This window comes from Mytilus trossulus, chromosome 2 (genome assembly GCF_036588685.1).
Source record: "Mytilus trossulus isolate FHL-02 chromosome 2, PNRI_Mtr1.1.1.hap1, whole genome shotgun sequence".
Taxonomy (NCBI): domain Eukaryota; kingdom Metazoa; phylum Mollusca; class Bivalvia; order Mytilida; family Mytilidae; genus Mytilus; species Mytilus trossulus.
In genome coordinates, this window is record NC_086374.1 from 58,728,110 (window position 1) to 58,744,978 (window position 16,869).

At 33.5% G+C, this 16,869-nt stretch overlaps 1 protein-coding gene across 1 annotated transcript; it reads left to right on the forward strand.

Annotated features, from left to right (window-relative positions):
- Window positions 1–128: 128 nt before the first annotated feature.
- LOC134705270 (uncharacterized) lies at window positions 129–16,657 on the forward strand. Its single transcript, XM_063564020.1, has 10 exons — window positions 129–247; window positions 3,515–3,554; window positions 7,052–7,226; window positions 7,597–8,641; window positions 9,554–9,846; window positions 11,353–11,490; window positions 12,298–12,396; window positions 13,861–13,952; window positions 14,858–15,002; window positions 16,301–16,657. The coding sequence occupies exons 3-10, from the start codon at window positions 7,052–7,054 to the stop codon at window positions 16,324–16,326; spliced, it is 2,013 nt and encodes a 670-aa protein (XP_063420090.1). The 5' UTR covers window positions 129–247; window positions 3,515–3,554; the 3' UTR covers window positions 16,327–16,657.
- Window positions 16,658–16,869: the final 212 nt, after the last annotated feature.

Below are 16,869 nucleotides of genomic sequence, written 5' to 3' on the forward strand. Positions count from 1 at the left end.
TTAAAAAACATGATTTAAATACTTAGTTTTTTATCCAAAAATAAATGTTCATTAACACCTTAGAGAATGTATTTCCTGATACATCATGTGCCCAAAAGACTTCAGTGACCTCCACATAATTTGTTTTCTTGGAGACTTGTCTTCCATTAACACCTTTGCAAAAGAGTGGAACTGTAAATGGTATCCATAGAAACAGTCCGAACGTATTTTGTTCATACGAAAGTCTTGACAGAGAAACAGCCATTAGGTAAATATTAATTTTTTGTAGATATTGATCGAATTTGTAAGTAAAATGGATTTTTTTTATATCATTACTACATGTTTTATTATATTTCAGTCATCAAAGAAGGATATATATTGAAACATGTATTTTAATTAAAATTTAACTATGGACTTATTCATAATTTGAACTGTATTATGCATATTTAAATGTCCGCTTTCATTGATAGGACGGTATTTTTTCTCATGTATTCCATATTTTGTGTTGTGGTCTAACCTTTTGTTTGTCTCTATGGTCAATCCCTGTCTCCACTCTGAATATAGTCAGCCTATTTTTTACATTTTTTCCCATTTGGTCTCTTTGATTTGTTCTCACAGCGGTGTCAATATAATGAAATTTTATGCGACTGTCATACATGTGAGATGCTTCGCTAGCTATAAGACTAGGTTTAATCCAATACATGTACCAAGTTAGAAATATGACAGATTGTTATTCATTCGTTTGACGTGTTTGCGCTATTGATTTTGTTATTTAATTACGGACTTTCCGTTTTGACTTTCCTCGGAGTTCGTTTTTTTCTTCTCTATAATGCCAAATTTGCAATCCATATATCTTTCAAGTAGATTTTGAGCTTCACTTTTCTTCTTCTTCCATATAAGAGTTTGGTTCCTTGAATGAAACGTTTAAACTCTATCTGCAGGACTACGTATGGTGACATTACATATCTAGTCCCTAAGGCTATATACAGTATTTACAATAAAATCAGGTTGTTACGGTTAAAATTATGTACAATCGTCCAGTCTTGAATTAATGTGTTGTCTGTAGCCCTGAGCGGAAATCTTCAACTGATCCCGCTTCAGCAACCTTGGCAGGTAATGTATTCCATTCCATGATTGTTCTTGGAAAGAATGAGTTCCTGTAGACATCACTGGTGACCCTCTGTTGGTAAAACTTGTGTCGTCCACGAGTTCTACTGTCGCCAACTTTGAGGTAAGTACTCTTGTGGATGTCTATCAGCTCATTCTGGATACGATAGAACATGCATAGCCTGTTGTCACGACGTCTTGTCTGTAATATGTCCCATTTAAGATCTTCTAACATTGTAGTGACGCACCCTGGTGTGCGTGATGTGTAGTCATTATATACAAATCTAGCAGCTCTCCTCTGTATGAGTTCTAGTCTGTTGATGCTTGCTTGCTTGGTTAGGTCCCATATAGTAGAAGCATACGCTATGACAGGTCGCACGAGTATTGTACAGCCAGCAGCCTTTACTTTCCTTTACATTCTTTTAGGTTTCGTTTGACAAGTGTTCGGTTACCCTTTGCTGTAACACTCTTGATATGTTTGTTCCATGAAAGATTGTTTGACATTAAACTCCCAAGTACTTGGCACTATCTACTGGTTCGAGTATGTGTCCATGTAGAGTGTATGGGTATTGTATAGGTTCTTTGTTCTTTGGTGGTATGCAGATAATATTGCATTTTGTTGGATTGAATCTCATCATCCATGTTTGTCCCAATTTTCTAATGCTACAAGGTCTTTCTGCAGTTGTTCTCTATCTTTGACGTTACTAAATTCTCTGTACAGTAGACTGTCATCAGCAAAGAGGCGGACATCTGATTGAGCATATCCGGGCATGTCATTGATTTATGTTAGGAACAATAAAGGACCTAGTACTGTGCCCTGTGGCACTCCTGACATTAAATCGTCTTGTTGAGATATAGCCCCTTCCAATACTACCTGATGTTTCCTATTTGATAGGAATGAACTGATCCAGGAGTTTTTCAAGCCCCTTACTAAATAAAATTGGAGTTTGTACAGCAGTCTTGAATGAGGAACCTTGTCAAATGCCTTTTTCAAAATCCAGGAGTATGATGTCAATCTGGGTTCCATTTGAAAGGTATTTGGCCATACACTCGATGGTGATGATAAGCTGACTTTCACATGATCTGCGTTTCCGGAAACCATGTCGGTTGTCACAGAGTATATTTTGTTGATCAAAATTTTTCATTATACTGCTGTGAACTATATGCTCTAACAACTTACAAGTGATGGAGGTAAGGGAGACTGGACGATAATTGGCCGCTAGGTGAGCATCCCCTTTCTTGTATAGTGGCATTTTGTTGGCATCTCTCCAATCTTGTGGAACTTCTCCTGTGTCAAGTGAAAACTGAAAGATTCTTGTCAGAATTGGTGCTAATTCTGCAGCAGTTATTTGCATTATTTTGGTTGGTATTTCATCTGGTTCTGCTGCTTTGTTGGTGTTAAGACTTTTTAACAGTTTGAATACCCCATTTTCAGTTACTGTGATGTCATTCATTGTATTGATGTTACTAGAACCTTCATCGGGAATAGTGCTACCATCTTCTTTTGTGAAAACCGAGCAAAACTGTTCATTTAAGATATTGGATATACTCTGGCTGCCGCTTGTAGAGGAAGCCTTCCTTGTTTTTGAGAGGTGAGTCCTGTCCTTTGCCCTTCAAGAATGACCAAAATCTTTTCAGTTTCTCAGTGTAACTAAGACTAATGATGTCCGTTTGTATTACAATCAATCTCTTACTAGAGTTTAAATTTAGTATTGTCACTTGCTTATGGCAAAATATCGTATGATGCATGTACATTTATACTTTTTATTTGCTGTTATCTGTTATTTGTTGATAAATTGACGTTTTCTCAAAATTCATTATTAAATATGTAATACCATTCTGACACCAAAGTAGAAAACGCTCGCGCCCAAAGTGCATTTCTAGGTTTACATTCATAAGGATCTAAAGCCAAATTTTTAAAAGCCAAGATGGTATAATACCGAAACACACGGAGAGCCATATAACTAAATGTGACCTTAAACTACATCCAAATCCATCGAACGACCTTTGCCTGCTTGAGTAGGTTCCTTGATTTAATAATAAAATTGAGAAAGGAAATGTGGAATGTGTCAAAGCGCAAACACCCGACCATAGAACAGCCGAAGTCCATAATGTCTACTATTATTATAACTACAATAAATAAAGTATTATAAAGACTTAAAAAAAAGAAGCTTAACAATTAAATATATTTACATTTTTATATACATTGGACCGTTGATTTTCCTGTTTGAATGGTTTTACACTAGTAATTTTTGGGGCCCCTTATAGCTTGTTGTTCGGTGTGAGCCTTGACCTATAATGGTTTACTTTATAAATTGTGACTTGGAAGGAGAGTTTTCTCATTGAAACTCATACTGCATCTTCCTATATCTATCAAAATACATACAAAAGATGTGCATCAAATTAAATAACTTATATTTCATTACAGAAACGCATTCAATTTTATAAATTACATAACAAGCATAAAGGTAAGGTCAATTTGTTTTTGTCAATTTATTTGTATGTTTGTATAAATATTTAGTCTGTTGTGTTGTATGTCTGTAATGTATTTGTAAATGTCATTGGTTTCGCCATAACCTTGGAGTTGGATATTTTTGTTATACTTTATAGTCTGGTACTTTTGATAACTATTTAAACCACTGGGTTGATGCCACTGCTGGTGGACGTTTCGTCCCCGAGGGTATCACAAGCCCAGTGGTCAACATTTTGGTGTTGACATGAATATCAATCATGTGGTCATTTTAATAAATTTCCTGTTTACCAAACTTTGAATTTTTATGAAAAATTTAGGATTTTCTTATCCCAGGTATAGATTACCTTAGCCGTATTTGGCACAACTTTTTGGAATTTGGATCTCAATGCTCTTCAACTTTGTACTTTGGCTTTATAAATATTTCAATTTGAGCGTCACTGATGAGTCTTATGTAAACGAAACGTGCATCTGGCGTACTAAATTATAATCCTGGTACTTTTGATAACTAATTTCACAAAAAATTTAATAAACAACATAAAATATTTGCAGTTTAAAAAAAAAGATATTCACCAAAGATACATGTAAGGTTTATAACTTGTTACATCAGACGAGCATTCCATCTACAAAATATTCATTTGTAGCGCCAGAGTTAAAACATTCAGATTGTTTTCAATAATAATGTTTTGCAATAAAAAAGAACATTATGGATACGTGTTTAATCATTGAAATCTGTGTTAAGGGTTGGACTCAGGAGAACTCAAATAATGTTATTTTTTAACAACATTCATATGCTGAACTGTGATCAAATTAGATTCAGCAGAAATTAACCCACCACTTTCACACATCGTCGTAAGTAAACACACCCACACTAACTTGTTCTAACAAACAAACCAGGGAAATGGGTTATCCATCCATGACAAACAAACAGTCTATAGGGACTTGGTAGGGAAGTATTATTTAACCTGAAAAAATATTATTGCAAACCTTATTTTGTGCACGTAGTCCTAATTATATGTTAATTTTATAACCCGTTAAACTTATTGATCTGTTGAATACATACATTCTTAAATGTTATCATTAACACTGTACAAGCCCGTTAAATATTGTCTGTTTACGATACTTCGAATACAAATCTGATTTCAATGATCTCTCGAAATTTGAAGAAAAAAAAATTGATGTCTTGATTTGTTATATTATGACTTTGTATTAACTTTCTTAGCTGTGAGTTTTCAATTTTAGATACCTTGCGTGCCTTGTCTATTTGCGAAACTACAATTATTCTTTAGTTTGGGGTTTTGGCACACACGCGTTTCACATTTGCGTCTGGGAACACAAACACTTACTTTTGGTTGCGGTTTTCATAATGAGTTCATAAAATAAATTTTCCAAGATTATAAAAAGGACATTGTGATTCGTCTTCAATAACACCATCACATAAATGTTTCAAACTATATTTGCATATCTAAGTTATAATCCTCAGTGGGGGTACCCCATATCTGAGTTTGGCGAATTCGTTCTGGAACTACCAGGCAAAGCAATGATACCGAACTATTCAGGTTCAATTTTTTCCCTCTCTCTACCCGATTTACTAGAGTTTAAACAAGCATGCCAATTATCGACATGTTTGTATAATCTAATGGAGACCAAATTTGACACTGAAACATTTTCAATTGTGCAATTCCAATACCATTTTCTCAAAGGAGTTTTTTTTTTTTGGGGGGGGGGGGGTAAATTTCGATGTGGAGTGGCACCTTTCATAATCTGTGGTAACTGCACAGATATTTTAGAAGATGAAGCCAATGTTAATTTATCGTGTACATTATATGACGATTTCAGAAAGAAAAAGAGGCAACGCATTTTGATAGTGATTTTATGTCTTTTGGTGATGAACAGAAAATGGTATTTTTGTTAACAGATATTAATATGATTCGTAGCTGTGCCAAAGCCTTTTTTTTGTTATATTTGTTATTCTCATAGGAGTATGTCTAATGCTTAGTCCGTTTCTGTGTGTTACATTTTAATGTTGTGTCGTTGTTCTCCTGTTATATTTAATGCGTTTCCCTCAGTTTATGATTGTTACCCCGATTTTTTTTTTTTTCCATGGAGTTATGAGTTTTGAACAGCGGTATACTACTGTTGTCTTTATTTTATCTAATTCAAATAGACGTAGAAATATTGTAAACTGTAAATACGGAACTTGTTTTATTTTATGATATACGAATTTTTTATCATTTTTTTAGGTTATAGTCTCTGGTATTCTGTACAGAATTGCTTTATGTTTTTTTAATTTATATAACTTATGTTTATACTAAATGTAATGTTGTATTTTATATTAACATTTAGAGATGACACTTAAACAAAATATTGAATTGAATTCACGAACTGCAACCTTTACAAATTGCAGTCTTATTATATAGTCATGTGTCCATGTTTTTCAAGACACAGTAAAGGACATAAATTTAGTTCTCCTGACTAAAAAGTTCTATCACACTTGTTCCTTACACTCATAATATCTCCGACTTATATGTTTGTATTTAATCGATATTATAACTTACAACAATCTAGATGTTTGAAATGTAACCATGACAACTAATCACAGTATGCGGAAGTCCTTTTTATTATTATCATTATAAAAATCAATGTTTTATCAACAGGTGATAAGTGGCATTTCACTTCTCATCGTAGGAACTTAAATGTGACGTAAAAACGTGAAAATAACTTTCTATTTTCGGAATGTACTTTAATTTAAGGAGTTAACAAAATTTTGCTTTTTTTTTTAAATCTTAATAATAACATAACTTTTCAGAGTGACATTTATGATAAACGGTACGCCTTTTGCGCCTGTCCAAAGTCAGGAGCCTCTGGCCTTCGTTAGTCTTGTATTATTTTAATTTTTGTTTCTTGTGTACAATTTGGAAATTAGTATGGCGTTCATTATCACTGAACTAGTATATATTTGTTTAGGGGCCAGCTGAAGGACGCCTCCGGGTGCGGGAATTTCTCGCTGCATTGAAGACCTGTTGGTGACCTTCTGCTGTTGTTTTTTTCATTTGGTCGGGTTGTTGTCTCTTTGACACATTCCCCGTTTCCATTCTCAATTTTATTTTGCCTTAATTTCTTATTGTTAATGTTTTATCCATTTTCTGGTGATATCTGGTGTTTCGTTGACCCCTGCATGTTAAGTATAATTTCCTCAGTGGAATGTTTGATTGTTTGGAAGCTGCCAAATTTGACTACATGATTTAAAAGGAATACAAGGTACGGTACCGTTACTCACTTTCCACTATCGTCAACCATGGATATCTCTTTAAAAGACAATCTAAAACTAGGTTACATTCAATTTCTATTAATCTCCCAAAGAAACACAGACGACAAGAAATACTGAAATTATGTCAATTTTTAATGTGTTTTATGTGTTGTCTTGGTTTATATGAGTTTTCAACTTGAAAGAAACGTTCTGCTTTGTATGAAATACATTTCAATATTATTCAGATGAAGATGGGTGATTCAAAAATCCATCCAATAAAGAATCAACAGCCCACTCATGAGGGAAGATCAGTGTCAACTGATTCCATTATTTCTCTGACTCCGTCACAGATTAATGACGCAATAACGAGTATGCTGAGCATGAGACAAGTAGCAACAAAGTGTGACGCTGTTTGTAGAGGTACGTTTACAATTATAACAGATAAATTGCAACACAATGTGCCTCTGTGTGTAGAGCTATTTTTACAATAGATACTGACAACAGGGTAAGGCACTGTATCTATAGGTACGTTTTCAAAAATATACGGACAAGAAGATGTGCCTCTGTATGAAGAAGTTTGTTTACAATAGAATAGCAATACAATAGGTCACTGTATATTAATGTACATTTTAAATAGACAAGAACAACAAGATGTGTCACTAATGTAGAGGTACATTTTTCAATAAAATGGACATCGAGATGTTCCATTGCATGAATAAATACGTTTACATTTTGCATGCTTCTAATAGTAACAACACGTACTGAACAATGTATTCATTTCTATCTTCAGGTAACCCAATTACAGATGCTGGAAAACGCAAGCAAATGATAAAGATGTTGTCCGTAGTTATGATACCAGTACTTGTTATTACAGGGATGACAGCAAATACCTTCATCATTGCGATAGACAGCTATATTAGTTCCTCAAGCGTTCGAGAACTACTGTCTTTCAGTATAGAGCTTGGTGCTTTACTACGTACCATACAGTTTGAAAGGGATATGAGTGCACTCTATGTCAGTAATATAAAGCCTGAGACTAAAGATTTCTTGCTTCAACGGTATCCTGACACCGATCTAGCTATTCAGAATTTATCAAAATGGCCGAGAGGTGACGACATTATAAACGAAATGGAGACACGTGAGCGCTTCTTGTCTTACCTGAACAAACATCGGTACCAACTAGACGTCTACAATCAGTCAGTAGAAACGGAACTCAATTTTTACTCGAACAGCATCATGGTCTTATTAACATGGTTGTATGATTCCGTCAGCGAGTCCAGTACAGGATCAGTCTGGAAAGATGTTGTAGCTTATCAAGAAATCATCGTGTCCAGCGAACTCTTTGGAAGAGAAAGAGCTTTAGGTGTATCATTTTATGCGACAGGAGGATTTGAGACAAGAGAAGAATATTTGCTATTTATGGAAAATCAGGATAGAGCAAATGTGACCTTTGAGTCTGCAAGATTTTACTCGCAAATAGCATTCGATATTTATAATTTCGAATTGGCTAAGAATGCAAATGTAAGTGGGCGTATAGAAGAATTCAGGAATCGAATCAAGTCAAATAACTATTCCCGTGAATCAGCATCAATTACAGAAGCACAGATGTGGTTTGATAACATGACTATATACCAAGGCGTTTTGACAAGGACACAGAATGCACTTGCACTTACAATAGACGAGAATCTCGCCAAAGCCTCAGACGAAGAACTGAAGAGTGTTATCACTATTTGTATTGTTTTTGGAGTTATTCTAATTGTTTGTCCACTGATTGTCTTTGCTGTCTACTCTCTTACATCGGAAATTCAAAAGTACTCCATCTCAATTGCAAATAGGTAAGAAGTAATAAAATCCCAATCAACATTGAATAAACATAGTTTTCATAGTGATTAATATTATAATACAATGTTGACTATTGTACCCCTATATTTGACATTTTTACCTATTATGTCTGTTTGATTTGTTCACACGTCGTTTCAATCTATGGAATTTTTGCAACTGTTATACAAGTGAACGGTTTATGTAGCTATAAAACCAAGTTTAATCCACCTTTTCTGCATCACAAGAAAATGTCGGTTCCGAGTAAGGAATATGACATTTGTTATATTACATTCATTTGGTGTATTTGATATTTTGCCTTTGCATAAGGACTTTCCGTTTAGAATTTTCGTCGGAATCCGGTTTTTTTATAACTTTACTTTGTGATAAGAAAACGTTTATAAAGGTCTTTCGCGATTTAACCAATATAAATGTTAATGTTATTTTAAAATGATATTTTTTGTTGACATGATTTTAACCATGATAATTCAATATCAATCACTTAAGATTAATAACTCATTCAGCCCAATCAAAGATAACATACACCCAGTAGGAATACAATACTTTTCTAAGTTGTCCGACCATATTCTGAAAGAAAAAATAAGATGTTTGATAATAACAAGATTTCCTGTAATCTAACAGTATGATTTTTTTTTTATAAAAATATTTGAGTTAGCACACATGCAATTAACTAGGATATAAGTATGATTACAATAGTATATACAATCTAAGAACTTGTATGCATTTTAACATATTCAGTAATGCACCATTTCAATCATTCAAAAACTATTTATGAATTGTAAAAGAGTGTGCACTGTTCTGTTAGGTCTGTGAAAATCTACTACAAAAAAAACAATTTAGGCTGATATAATACAAACTCATCGATCGAACATTTAGAATATGTGCTAAATTCAGTAATTTTATTATAGAACTAAGGCACTTAATAAAGAAAAGAAATTGACAGACATGCTGTTATACCAGATGTTACCCAGAGAGGTAGCAGAAATGTTGAAAAGAAGTGAACAGGTTAATGCCGAGCAGTACAGCGAGTCGACCATATTCTTCAGTGATATTGTAGGGTTTACATCCATTTCTGCGCAGAGCTCTCCGTTACAGGTTGTCGACATGTTAAATAATTTGTATTCTTGTTTTGACACAAGGATTGACATGTATGATGTGTACAAAGTTGAGACAATCGGGGATGCCTACATGGTCGTTTCAGGTATGATATATATACAAAGTATAAACAATTTGGGATGCTTTAATGGTCATTTCAGAATTTAGTAAAATTCTATATAATTTATTTCAAAATTATTGTGCTTAACGGGTTGATATGAAAAATTATCAGCCGCTTCCGACTATTATAGTATACTCTTTCGTAACGTAAGATCGCCATTTTCTCCATTGTTAAAGCATATGATAAAAAGATAGAAGCATTTGATTGTTTTATATCAGTTGTATTATAAGCCCTCGGTCAATATCACCCTCAAGTCTTTGGCTCTTGATCTGATAATACGTCTGATGAGACGTCATAATTGATTCCTTAAGCTACACAGCTACTTTTGCATAGGTACTATTATCTGTACCGAAAATCTGTAGTACTAGAAATCTACTTTTATTATTTAGTACTATTTTGTTACTTTAAAAGTATTGTGATAGTTAGGTACCTGTATTTTACAGTACTTGATTCGTACTTTAAATTTAAGTACTACAGATTTTTTGTTGCACGGTTACATTTACAGCATTTTTATAGTTTGAATTTTTTAAATCTCATATAGTTATGACTTTCAAACATGGAATACTGTGATCATTGTTGGTATTATTTTTGTCCAATATTTCAAGTATAAATCAAGTACTGGAATTTTCCAATTAAATTTCCAGTACTACAGAACTAAGTACAGAAAAAGTACAGTAATGGTACCTATGCAAAAGTAGGTGTGAAGCCTATTTTAGATTTGTTTACGCATCATTAGCAATATTATTAAATTTGATGCGACTGTCGTACAAGTGAGAGGTCTAGCGCTATAAAACCAGGTTCAAACAACCATCTTCTACATTTGCGAATGCCTGTACCAAGTCAGGAATATGACAGTTGTTGTCCATTCGTTTAATGTGTTTTGTCATTTGATTTTATCATGTTATTAGGGACTTTCTGATTGGATTTCCCTCGGAGTTCAGTTTTTTTGTGATTTTACTTTCTGTTTTTTTGTGCTTTCCTTAAATATGAAGCAGCTAAATTTTGTCGTTAAATTTAAGAAAAAAGCATTGTTGTTGCACTATTATTACATTTTGTTCAAATGATTGAATACCCCTGTTCAACTCTAATTTGTAATCAATTAGGCATGTCTAGATATATGCAGTGTTATAGTTATGTACAATTTCGTTCATTGCTTAATATGGTACATTACAGTAAAGGGAGATAACTCTGAAAACATCAGGTGAACGTTTTGATCACGTTCTACATGCTTATGGAAATATTAAGCTTTTTTTTTTAAATTCAATCCAATTAGTGTTTGTGAAACTGCTACAGTAACATACAAATATATATATATATATTCGATGATTTTTTTTCAAAAAGTGTGTGATTTTTTAAAATTTCATATTTACAAACGTATGTCAAAGGGTCGAAGTAAATATTTTGTACACACTTAATAAAAATTAAACGAGTCAAATTAATTTTAGTCAAGGAGGTAAGTACAACTCTAATTATACATGTGAATGTTTGCAGGTGTACCGAAGCGTAATGGTATACGTCATGCGTCTGAGATAGCTACAGTGGCCCTGGATCTTCTTGATCACGTGAAGAAACTGGAGATTCAGCATCTCCCGGAAACAAAGTTTAAACTTAGAATTGGTGCGCACTCAGGTAACACAATATATCTAGTATATGTTTTTGATTTTCTGCTGCTGTTTCGGACTTAAACTTGATTATCTTTTCTCGGTAAAAAAAATGTATCTTTATCAAATAATTTATAAAATAATCAGACAGTATTTTAGACAATCAATTGATAGTTGTTGAAATAGTTTTTATTTCTATTCTAATCTAACAGCCTTAGTTTGGTTGATATCTTATATATACATACAGACCGGTGCAATCAAGTCTGTTATATTATGGAATGTTCATCCATCTGTTTGTCCTTAAAATTCACCGATAGTAAAAAATAAAATAAAAATAGCATGCTTATAAATTCATATAACAAACATGCGTTTCGTCTACACACGTCTAATCAGTGGCAATCGGATTAAAATTTAAAAGGCCAAATCCAAAATAAAGTTGAAGAGCATTGCAAACCAGAATTTTCAAAATGTTGCGCAAAATACGACTATAGCCATCTATGCACATGGAGTATTTAAACAATATTCGTGTTTAACTAATATAATATTGTATTAAAGATAGCCAAAAAAAATCAGAATGTCCAAAGATATTGACCGTCAGTACATGAGTGCAGACCACTGGTCTGGTGATATTAATACTCACAAAACCAATTGTTTTTTGTTGTTGTTAAAAACAGTTTTGATTCAAATGGAAATCTGAGTTTTATCATAAACTAGAACATGAATAAAATTCATAAATTGTTAGCAGCAATGCACCATATCAGACTGATATTGAAATAAATCAAACCAAACTTAAAAAATATGACCACATTTTAAGATATAATTTAATTGTGTTTAGGGTCAGTCCTAGCTGGAGTAGTTGGAACAAAAATGCCGCGATATTGTTTATTTGGAAGAACAGTCAGCATTGCATCCAAGATGGAGTCTCAAGGACGAGGTATATATAACATATTTCTCTGAACAGTATTCATCAGATATTTATAGGTTTCATAACGAGTGAGAATTAGATATCGCTTGATATCAACTCGAGTTATTTAATTTCAATATAATAATAAACGAGCCTGTGGCGAGTTTGTTATTACTATTTAAATTAAATAAAGAGAGTTGATATCAAACGATATCTAATTCTCCCGAGTTGTGAAACCTTTTTCTCTTATGGTAAACATGCTTTTTGTGCTTAATAAAAAAAATCCGCAGAACGTCGACCCATTCGCTTGAACATAACTGCATTGTGACGTCATATGTCCTGTTCGTCGTCAATCTTCAACATAAGACTTTTTTAAACATTTTGTACGCTTCAGAATGTAATAATATTTGAATAAGAATATATAATAAGGTGAAAAGTGTGCGTATTTTCTATATTATTGAAGAAATCGCTTTTATCCGTTGCAATGGAGGAAATGTACATCATTGTGACCTTTAACTGTCAACAATGACCTAAAGAATAGCCAATGAAAATGCCGCAATATCGTTTCAGGAGGTTTCGTTGGCCAATCAAATTAACGCATTTTTCGTATCACTTTTTCGTATCACACTCCGGACAGTGTGATACGAGAATTATCTATTCATGCGAGAAATAGATAACAGGCCCCAAACATAAGAGAAACAATGGTTGAAGATCATGGCACTTTGCCATAGGGAATTGAAAACATTTTATTTGTCGTTTTAGTAAAACATCAGTCTCTGCCAGCATTATTCAGTTTTCACTAAATTGTACTATAAAAGTAATCTAAAGGTTTAAAGTTTCAATGTTTAAAAAAATTGAAAACACTTTTCTCTGCTATTTGGTCGGTTTGCTGTTTCTTTGACACATTCCTAATTTCTATTCTCACTGTTACTTGGTTAATTAAATATTAAATTAAACATCATAGGAATGAAAGCAAATGTGGTGTCCAAATGTATACGTTAACGAAACAACAAAATAAGAAAGAAAAGCTACTAAGTCAGATATTACCATACCCATTTCAACATATATACGTATATACATCGGGTAAACCAATAAAGCTAAGTCTAGACAATTTGTGAGCAAATTTGATAGCTACTGGCAAAACCTTAATCCTCATAGAAAATTTCAACGAGAGACAACATTATTATCACATGACCAGAGACAACAAATGACGAGGCTCCTGAACTTGTTTAACACAAAATAATCGGGGACCGGTCATCATGTCAACATTCTTTTGTTTTCATACGACAGACACATTTATGGAACTATTTTTTTAATAACATACAGGAAGCTTAAGAAGAGTGTTTAAAATGTTGAAATGATTTTTACCTGATTTTCAAAACGAAAATGTATTTAAACAGCACCAAACTCTGTCACGAGATGAATGGGTCTGTGCCTTAGATAAGTATGTAACTCTTTAATACTGGTATGATAGACATTTTTGGTATATTTCAGCCAACAAGATACAAATAAGTCAAACAACTAGGGATCTACTAGTTACAATTGGTGGGTTTGTAATGGATGAGAGAAGAGACAGTGAAATGCGAGTAAGTCATGTCTTTTTATAACGTATAAATAGTTAAAAAAAAAAAAAAAAAAAGGTACCAGGTTTATAATTTAATACGACAGACGCGCGTTTCGTCCAAATAAGACTTATCAGTGCAATACATTGATTAATAAAATTAAGAATGAAAATGGGGAATATGTCAAAGAGACAACAACCAGACCAAAGGGCAGATAACAGACGAAAACCAGCAATGGGTCTTGAACGCAACGAGAAAAATAAGTTTTCTCTTAAACCACCTAAGTACATAAGGCTACGTCGCGGCGAAAGAAGTATGTACCTTTTTCTTAAAAGAGAACAAACAATGGTTTACCAAATAGAGCTTTTGTATCGACTGTAACAACAAAACACAAACCTGCGTACAAAAACCGTACAAAACAATTCCAGAATCATAGTAAAATATTATCTGAATACTGTCTTGTTTAACTATGTCAACCACGGGAAATTTTATATCGTTTTACTACATCAATCGCGGAAAATGCGTTTGTCGCATCAGAAAGCTAGTTTTGAATAGAAGTCACCAATGAAAAGGACTTGTCGAAACAACAGAAGCTTGTATTTTTGTTTTGTTTCTTATTTGACTGTTCTGCAACGATATTATATATAAATAGAGTCAGCATACATCTGTCTGTGATTCTGAATGTAACCACTCACATATATAGTAAAACTGCAAAACAATTCAGACAGGAAAAGCAAAAGGGTAATAAGAAAACGATATTAATAAGTTCGTTATTGGATGCATACCTTTTTTTTGCAATATGATATGCCATCGTTCTCTGTGTACAAAAAGGTTCAAAAATAAAACATAAAACAGTCTTTTACTTTTTTCATCTATTGTGGAATGGGTGTCAACCAAAATCAAATGAAATTATTTGCCATTTATTTCAGACGGATCGGGATGTCATGAGTGCTTTCAGTGACATGGTTCGCACTTACTGGTTACAGCGCCGTGAAGGGTTCAGAGGGAGTTTCTCAGATGCTTCTGGAAATTCCACGGATGAAGAAACACATTTTTCAACGAATAAATCAGGAGGTATGATCGTGTATATCATTTTAGAAAAGTCGTGATATCTGATGTACGAAATGGATACACATTATGTTTTCATCAAATTGATTAATATATTGATTGTTATTTATTTGATCATGGCTGTCTGTTTTATTGGCATACAATTTTGGATATTCCGCAGAGAATTATCGACCTTCGACAGGAAAACTGACAATCCTAGTAAATTAGGACGCAAAATAGGAATTGAACGCACCTGTCACGTGTGGGGTTTAGATCTATCACATAATACACGTCGAATGTACTTTGTTTATTAATATTGATGAAGTTTCTGTCTCAACATCAATGTACCTGTTTTCACTGCACTAACATGTATTGATAATATGCAAAATGCTGTGTACCAAGTTTTCTAATTTGCTCTGCCTTTTGGTTTACACGTAAGAAGTGTTGTTCTATATTACAAGAAAATATGGACACTATTAAACGTGGGGTAACGTCAATGACAAGTCAGATACACAAAATATTAAATGACATACAGTCTGTTTGAAGAATTGTATTATCAACATTGAACCCTTTAACTTTGTAAGACACTCATTTGTATTTTTTTTTCCTATGAATTTTCTTAAACTATGAGATAAAATATATTCCATTGGACAAATTTATTTCTACGGGAATGAATAAATCCCATGGGACCGAACCGATTCATTTGGGATTTTTTTTCTCATCCCAATGGCGATTGTTTTAACCCATCGTGCTCCGTGTTGATAATACAATTATGTATGATAAATTCAAATTGCAAGAAAAACTTGTTTAAACTTGGCGTTTGATCATTCCATTCTATGATGCCAATTTTTGCTTTTACATGACACAGAATCTTTTAGAACAAGCGGCGTCGTGATTTGCATTTAAAAGTGCTCGTCATATTTTACAAAAAAATGAGGCTTCGTTCTGTTGACTCGAACCAATTCGGGTTTCCATTCAATATATCATGAACTGTGTTACAACTCTAGATTATGCTGACGAGGAAAGGTAACAGTAGGCCACCACAAGCTTGATTTTTAGTTCAGTCTAGGTGGCCGAGTGGTCGAGAGCGCTGGGCATAGTTTTCACTGTTGTCAAGATATCCTAATAGCATAAGTTCGACTCCAGGCGAGAAAAGAACAAAATCTTGCTTTCGCAAATTTGAAGATTTAACATTTTTGTGCTGATATTTAGAGTAATTATGAATTTAACATTTATAATATGTGCTTTCAGTCGTGTGTCACCTTCACTAGTATACATGTATTAATACCCATATAACAGGACTGGTATTTTTTTTCTCGTTTCAGGTTTAAAATCTTACTACCCGCATTGAGGTAAAGTCGACACAGTCTGTACACATACATTTGAAACAATGACAATATTAGTTTTGGGCATGCGAAGTTTGATTACATTGCAGATAAGAAATGAGTGTATCACTCGTTAATTACTTGTTACTTCCTTGCGCAGTTTAGATTGCTGTGATGATTGTATATATTATCTATATCATTTTATGTCCGAAACTGGTGGTTATGTCGTCACATCGTATCATGATGCACCTGTTATTTGTCTTAAACTACTATTAAACATAAAATTCCAACTTCCTGCCTTATATAGCATGTACTGTGTAACGAATCTAGAAAAAAAAACTGACGAGGAAAGATAAAACACACAGCCACCAAAAGCATTATTATTGTAGAGCCTAGGTGGTGGAGAGGTATCGCGTGTCGGGCATAGTGCAAGACGATTTGGTGCCGCCACGATGTCTCTGTAGATCTCGCCATAGCATGAGTTCCAATCCCGGCAAGGGAATAACAAAAAATTTCTTCCGCAAATTAACAGATCTAACAATGTTGTTCTGATATTTAGACAAATTATA

Coding starts and splice junctions, on each gene's coding strand:
- LOC134705270 (XM_063564020.1), top strand. CDS start 7,052: ATGAAGATGGGTGATTCAAAAATCCATCCAATAAAGAATCAACAGCCC. Junction 11,491..12,297: donor TAGAATTGGTGCGCACTCAG/GTAACACAATAT, acceptor AATTGTGTTTAG/GGTCAGTCCTAGCTGGAGTA. Junction 15,003..16,300: donor TTCAACGAATAAATCAGGAG/GTATGATCGTGT, acceptor TTCTCGTTTCAG/GTTTAAAATCTTACTACCCG.